Genomic DNA, 7,990 nt, shown 5'->3' with positions numbered 1-7,990 from the left:
ATATGTGTGTGTGTCTGTCTGTCTGTCCCCTCACCCGCCCGACATCATTTGACAACCGATGCTGGTGTTTACATCCCCGTAACTTTGCAGTTCGGCAAAAGGGGCCAATAGAATAAGTACTAGGCTTACAAAGAATAAGTCCTGGGGTCGATTTGTTCGACTAAAGGCGGTGCTTCAGCATGGCCGTAGTCAAACGACAAAGAAAAGAATATACATATAAACTGTGTCAGCCTAAATGTGTATGTATATATATATATATATATCGACTACCTACCAATTCATATTTAGTCTACTACATTGTAGGGCCATCCAAAGCCTTGTGAGATTTTGTAGATGAAAACCAAAAGACCTATGTGTGTGCATATATATTCCTAACCACAGGGTTCCAGGTTCAGTCCCACTTTATGGAACTTTACAGAAGTGTTTTCTACTATAATCTCAAGCCAACTTGAGAGTGGATTTTGTAGATGGAAACTGAAAGAAACCTATTGTGTGTGTGTGTGTGTGTGTGTATTTGTTCCCTGCTACCATTTGACAACTGGTGCTGCTGTGTTTGTGTCCTTGTAACTTATCAGTGCATCAAAAGAAACTGATAAGATAAGAACTGGGATTAAAAAAAAAAAAAAAAGTACTGAGATCGATTCAACTAAAACTTCTTCAAATCGATGCTCCATCATGACCACAGTGTAACAACTGAAAAATGTAATTAAAAAGAAATAACCAAAAAGTCATTAGAAATTAATAACTATACCAACTTTATTTTCACTTTTTTTATTTTTTTATTAGGTGCCGTAGTTGAAAAATATCAGTTTAGTTATTGGGGGGGGTGAAAATTCTGAACTGTGTGGGAACAGATACTTGCTTTCAAAGTAAGGATATTGCATGCTGAACACAAATATACACATTCACACTTACACACATAAATATCACATTAATAACAAGCATTTGGGGTAGGGGGGAGGGTCTTTCAGTGCAGGCAGTAAATAAACTGCTGTGTTGTGGTTATTAAAAGATTTCATGTATTTTCTTTTGATTTGATACAAGGCCAACTGTTTATTTATTTCATTTTTTTTTATTTTGTTTGTTTCTAGAGAGAGAAATAAGGTTCATTGAATATACACAAGTGTCTTACAAACAGTTGTTTTAATCCACTGGAGGATGAAAAATCATAACTGTACCCCCAGCCCTTCTTCTAAATGGGGTTTTCAATTGATAGCCAAATGCTAGAAATTTAAATGTTTCAAGTCATTCAGTCAGCTTCTCTCCTTTGAAGATATCTTACAGGACCATGCTTGCAGACAAGAGAAAAAAAGGAGGAAAAACAAGGACATTACAACCAGCCCTGATCAGCCTATCTTCTCACGCAGCCCTCTCTGGCTGTGCCCGTTTGCTCTGAAACAGACTTGTTGGGCACCAACAAACCTGCAACAGTTATGGACAAACCCCACCGTAAATCTTCACTCACGAAGCCAAGTCAAGATGTATGTGTGTGTGTGTGTGTGTTTGTATATCTGTATATGTATGTATATACATGAATATATTGGTTACAAATTTTGGCACAAGGCCAGCAATTTCAGGGATTACACTGACCCCAGTAATCAACTGGTACTTATTTTATCAACTCCCAGGAAAGGGATGAAAAGCAAAGTCAACTTTAGCGGAATTTGAACTCGAAACAAACACATGTATACAAATATGTATATGTCTATATATGTCCACCTGAAAGAGTGGATCAAGGCCAAGCATAGTTTTACCCAGGAGACAGAAGGCCACAAATTTATCAGGGAGATGTCTGGGACTAAATGATGTTCATGACTTCTTCACCACTATTATTAGTGGAAATGCATTGATTTAGCTGAAATCAGGAATCAAACACAGAAGCTTACTTCTTACTCTATAATACTCGCCATACAACAGGTAAACTACAGATAATATCTAAAGTCGGGATCAAGAGTTATTAGTGTCTAATAGCTACAGTAGAGTCATTTGGAAACCTTAGATTTAAGGTTCAATCCCAGGTGGAAGTTCAATGACAAGTTTTAAGTTTTATTTGAGCAGTGATGCATAAAATGAAAGGGTCTGAATTTAGTGTAAGCATTAAATGTTAGAAATAGGTACGTTTCTCTGTTTTAGACATACTCATTGGTGATATACAATCCTCAAAACAATATTCACTTCATATAAATACACAGAATCATGTGTATAAATGTGTGTGTGTGTGTGTGCATGCATATATATATATATATATATATATATATATATATATATATATATACACATACATAGATACATGTGTGTATGTATGTATGTATATGGCTGTGCACATGTGTGCATTAAATATATGTGTATGTGTGTGGTGGAATGTTGCCCCATATTAATGTTATACTATAAAACACAAGACAGTTGTTCAGATACACAAGCAAATTAACATATAACATCTGCAGCATTCTGGTTGTATTTTATTAAATGGAGAATCTTGGAATATTTTCACATATTCCAACACAAATCACAAAACAGGTTTCCACACTTTTGTCACACCTATTTACACAGAAACTTAAATCAATGCAAACCTATCATACAACACATATTTGTAATAATCAATCACTAATCTCATACGTTCAACGTAATTCTACACAGATTTCCAAATATTTCCTACGTACTGACATGAGGGAGACAAAGAAATGTCTAGGGTCTATATAGAGTTGATCTGCTTCGTGCAGCCAATCAACTCGACTTAAGCATCTCTAAAATGGGAACAACTCGAGAAAGGGGTTAAAACTGAGTACAGCATGCCCGCACCTGAGATGGAATGTCAATGTCTATAGCTACAACGACATATATTGAATCATATAGCTCAATAACATATAAACACTGTTAGACATGTGGGAAAAACAAATGAACATTTTAGAAGTCATATTCATATTGTTCACGCGTAAGTACCATCTCAAGTATTACCAACCATTAATTCAGGTTTGCAAATAGCCCAACACTTAATCCCTGCATTTAAGTCGGCTATATATATATATATATATACATATATATATTTATTTTTTCAAGCTCAAGAGTCCTTTTTCCCTGCTCTATCATCAACACCACCACCATCTGCTTCAATCTCTCTCTCACACTCACACTCACACAAGTGTCTCCTCCCTGAGGTAACGTAAATTAAGCTAGAACTCCAGAAATTTTCTTCAAGAAATTCCCCCACCATACCCCGTTCCTGAAGCTTCTACTTCCTCAGTCTCATTTACTCAGTTGAATATAAGAACGAATGGAAATCGAGCTAGTCTATTCTTCATGCAAGGAAATACTACTTGTATTGTATAATATAATATAATATAACATAATATTATATATTTCTGTGACACAAGAAGACCATCATTTAGTTTGCACTTTAAGACTAGGAAAATAAAACTTTAGGCGAAGACATGAGCAGGGGTCCACCACCCTCCTGCTGAATGCTTTCTTTCAAATATGGTTGTTGCATTGAAGCTAAGAATCTGTTCAGGTAATACCATGTTTCTCTTTATTGTGGTCAACTGAAGGTTGAGTGTGGTCGGAGTCTACAACAAGACCGAGATTAGAATTGGTCAAGAAGTCACAAGCTGGTATACTAGTCAATGCTTTGTGGATATCTTGCAAGGAAAGCTCTGTTGGATACCTGTCGTAAAAGAAGGAGATACGAAAGTGATTGCATTAAAGTACTCTTTTATAAGGATATAACTGTTGCTTTTAGACCTAACACATCACACCTTATACTTCAAGCAAAATTTGCAAAGAGAAATAGTTTTTCTGTCAGAGAAGTGTAGCCTTACTAGGACTCTTTAGTCCTTTTGTTACCATATTTTCATTGAAATACACTGCTTTTATTCTATATTTTTGACATGAGGAATTATGTACGCTATATGCCCATGGGCATATAGTGTAGTGGATGAGAGCGCGGGCTACTAACACCCGGATTCTAAGTTAAATCCCAGGCAGGGACTTAAAAGTAATATCAACAGGAAAGTAATATCAACAACATACCTTAGGAATGAGAATAGTGTACCTCATTAGTCAAATAAAGGGCTGGGTTCAAAATTCCACCAGAACACCTGATAAAGGCTGGAGAGTACACCAGCCAAAACGTTGTGATAGCAACAAACAAGACTAGGACACCTATCCGTCCACTGTAAATAATGTACACTGCTTTTGTTTCAATTAATTTTTTTTAAATAACGAAGAATTTAGTATTTTACTCGTCTTCACATTACTGTAATAGTTGTAAATGAGCATCATAATCACACAAGCTTTGTTCTTCGTGTCAAATCTTCAGTGTAAACAATGTTTGGCCAAGAGCAAATAACACTTTACATGGGAACATGTGGGGGTTGGTGACAGAAGGGCGTCCAGTTAGAGAAAATTTGTCTCAACAAATTGTGTGACCGATGCACACAAAGGAAAGTGGACATTAAAATGATAAGTGATGACCACCACCTTACACTATGACAATCCTCCTCATTTAACATCTGTTTTCCATGCTGGCATGGGTTGGATGGTTTGACAAGAGCTAATAAACCAAACGGCTACACCAGGCTCCAATCATCTGTTTTGACACGGTTTCTAGGACTGGCTGCCCATGCCAGCGCCACCCACTTTACAGTGTACAAGTACTTTTATGTGGTGCCAGCATGGGTCCAATTCATGGGGTGCCATTTCTCCTACTCAGTCTCCAGACAATCATAAGACAGAAGCTTTAATAACCTTTGTAACTGTTTTTGGGATAAACATCTCCAGAGAGGAACAGTGATTGGTATGCGCTGGCCAAGGCAACCTTAGCACGCACGTCCAGAATCTACAGACAGTACAAAAAATGGAGAACGGAGAGAGCACAAGTACGAACTGTTACACTGAATCCAACATGAATAAGCACAGCATTTTGAAGTGCACAGCAAGATCATCAGCTCAGCAGACATATTATTTATCTGCTGTTATAAATCTATGGATTTTACCCAGCCATTTGGCTTTCTGTATGCCATTGGTCTGCTTGATCAGGATGCAATTGGCACTACCTGCTACAACAGACAGAACAGCTTACAGGTGAGAAGCAAGATATCAAAATGAACTTCTTCCCTCGCTGAATACAATCTTCTAAGTTTGAAGAGAATCAGATCCTACCGACCTGATGTTTGGCAGAGACTGAGATAGATGGAACAACTTTTAAGAAGTCGACAGAAGAAAAGTGTATAAATAAATAATGATTTTTACCTTCCTTCTTCACTTTTCAAGGCAAAAGCTGTCCTCAGAATGTCAGACATTATATTTTCCATACACTAGAAAACAAGAACAAAAACAATAATAAATATTTCAAATTTTTGCCACAAGGGCAGCTTGGGGGGAGGTGGGGATGAATCGATTAGATCGACCCAGTACACAACTGGTACTTATTTTATTGACCCCGAAAGGATGAAAGGCAAAGTCGACTTCGGTGGAATTTGAACTTAGAACGTAGCGACAGGCAAAATGCCGCTAAGCATTTTGTCCAGCGTGCTAACGGTTCTGCCAGCTCGCCACATTTGTAATAATAATAATAATAATAATAATAATAATAATAATAATAATAATAATAATAATAATAATATGCAAGTACATACGGAATATATCATCAATTCACAAGAGGAGCTGTAGATATTTTCTTCTATCTTTGTTGGTTTAAACTGCACACCCACCTGAGGGATAAAAACGATATGGCAATCAGAAAAACAGTAAGAATGCATGTGTATATGAGTGTGTTTATGAATATGAGACTGTATGTACATGAGATTGTGTCTGCATACAAGAGTTTGTATGAGTATGAATGCGTCTTTATGTTCTCTCCACAATAACCAGCCTCCAGCCAGCGTTCGTTTCTGCAATTCAGGCAAGAACTGAAAAGATTATTCGTCTTAAGAGGGAATATTTCGTACAATTAATAAAATATCTTCATCACCGTTTAACATCCACCTTCCATGCTGGCATGGGTGGGGCAGTACAAGAACCAGGCAGGCAGAAGCCTGCACCAGACTTTGGTGACTGTTTTGGCAGGATTTTTAAAGCTGGATGCCCTTCCTAACACCAACCACCCAACAGAGTGGAGAAGATAATTTTAAATTGCACACATTCAAACGTCTTTCCATGGTGGTACAGGTTGGACAAATATGTTATTAAGGCACTTTTTTAAAGCTGTATGCCCTTCCCGACACCTTTGGGAGGAACCTTTAATATGTGTAGCATATTTAATGCATATACTTATATCAAGCATGATACATGAAGTCTGATATATCCTCATTTAACGTCCATTGTCCATGCTGGCATGGGTTGGGTGGTTTGGCCAGGGCTGATAAGCTGAGGGGCTGCACCAGACTCCAGTCTGATTTGGCATGGTTTCTACAGTTGGCTGCACTTCCTAATGCCAACCACTCTGAGAATGCAGTGGGTGCTTTTACATGTCACCGGCACGGGTGCCAATTGTGTGACACCAGTATCTTCCACAGATACAATTTTACTCAGCTTGATGGATCTTGCTTCTCAAGGCCCAAATTTCTTGGGGATGGGGCCAGTCGATTAGATCGACCCCAGTATTCAATTGGTACTTAATTTATCGACCCCAAGAGGGTGAAACACAAAGTCAACCTCGGCGGAGGGACTGCATATTGCCAAAGACCTCGATCATTTGTCATACATATTCTAATTAAATACTGCTTTGGTTGCATAAACTAGATCTATTGTTGTTGTTGTTGGCACTCCGTTGCTTACGACGTTGAGGGTTCCAGTTGATATGATCAACAGAACAGCCTGCTCGTGAAATTAACGTGCAAGTGGCTGAGCACTCCACAGACACGTGTACCCGTAACGTAGTTCTCGGGGATATTCAGCGTGACACAGTGTGACAAGGCTGACCCTTTGAATTACAGGCACAACAGAAACAGGAAGTAAGAGTGAGAGAAAGTTGTGGTGAAAGAGTACAGCAGGGTTCACCACCATCCCCTGCCAGAGCCTCGTGGAGCTTTAGGTGTTTTCGCTCAATAAACACTCACAACGCTCTGTCTGGGAATCGAAACCGCGAGTCCGCTGCCCTAACCACTGGGCCATTGCGCCTCCACAAACTAGATCTATAATCTATTTATGATCAAAATAGGAATATATTAATTAAGTATGATGTGAATATCTGCAAGATGAATATTTCAAGGTTGAAGGAGAGGAAAAGATTGGAATCTTTATTAAAAGACACAAAAAGGTAAATAAAAATTCAGTTTTACTTGTCTAGCTGTTTCGTGAACAAAATTGGAAGCATCAGGCGAGGGCAAATATTTATAATCTTCAGAAGAAGTTACAGGATCAACATCAACTTCCTTTTTTATCTTCACCTTTGGAAGACCTATTAAGGAAAAATAAAATAAAAAAAAGAATAAAAACTAAATTGATCAGACTAAAAAGAAAAAAAAACTACCAAAGAATTTTGAAAATAAACTCAAAACTTTAAATTACCTCTTGATATTACATCAACTGTTAAGAAATTTTCATTACATAAAGACTGTCCTGAATCCTCCAACTGCTCAAGTCTCTTCTCTATCGTCTCCATTGGAGTGAAGCTACTCAATGGCTGCAGCATACAAGAAGCTTCACTAAAAGACTTGCTACTCGACTGTAACTGCTGGAGTTGTTTTTCTAAACAAGAGACACAGGAGAAATCACTGAAGCGGAAGCATTCATCACATTTTAAACACAGGGAACTTGCCAGTACAGACATACAATAACTAGAAAATTACTATTTTTAAATCTCACAGCATGAGATATTCAGCAACAGTATCATCATGGGTTGGACGATTTGACTGAGGACTGGTGAAACCAGATGGCTACACCAGGCTCCAATCTGATTTGGCAGAGTTTCTACAGCTGGATGCCCTTCCTAATGCCAACCACTCTGAGAGTGTAGTGGGTGCTTTTATGTGCCAACGGCATGAAGGCCAGT

General features: G+C 38.1%; 1 protein-coding gene across 1 annotated transcript in view; it reads right to left on the bottom strand.

Annotated features, from left to right (window-relative positions):
- Window positions 1–731: 731 nt before the first annotated feature.
- The window catches only part of LOC106883150 (YEATS domain-containing protein 2), a 37,266-nt gene continuing 30,007 nt past the window's right edge, over window positions 732–7,990 (bottom strand). Inside the window, exons 13-17 of the mRNA XM_014934054.2 lie at window positions 7,507–7,686; window positions 7,278–7,396; window positions 5,634–5,708; window positions 5,248–5,312; window positions 732–3,661 (exon numbers count right to left, since the gene is read on the bottom strand). Coding sequence (XP_014789540.1) covers window positions 3,505–3,661; window positions 5,248–5,312; window positions 5,634–5,708; window positions 7,278–7,396; window positions 7,507–7,686 — 596 coding nt within the window. The 3' untranslated portion in view covers window positions 732–3,504. The remainder of the gene's footprint in view (window positions 3,662–5,247; window positions 5,313–5,633; window positions 5,709–7,277; window positions 7,397–7,506; window positions 7,687–7,990) is intronic.

Source organism: Octopus bimaculoides, chromosome 6, assembly GCF_001194135.2.
Source record: "Octopus bimaculoides isolate UCB-OBI-ISO-001 chromosome 6, ASM119413v2, whole genome shotgun sequence".
In the NCBI taxonomy this organism is placed as follows: domain Eukaryota; kingdom Metazoa; phylum Mollusca; class Cephalopoda; order Octopoda; family Octopodidae; genus Octopus; species Octopus bimaculoides.
The sequence above is the reverse complement of the archived record's forward strand: the minus strand, read 5'-3'. Positions and strand labels throughout refer to the sequence as shown.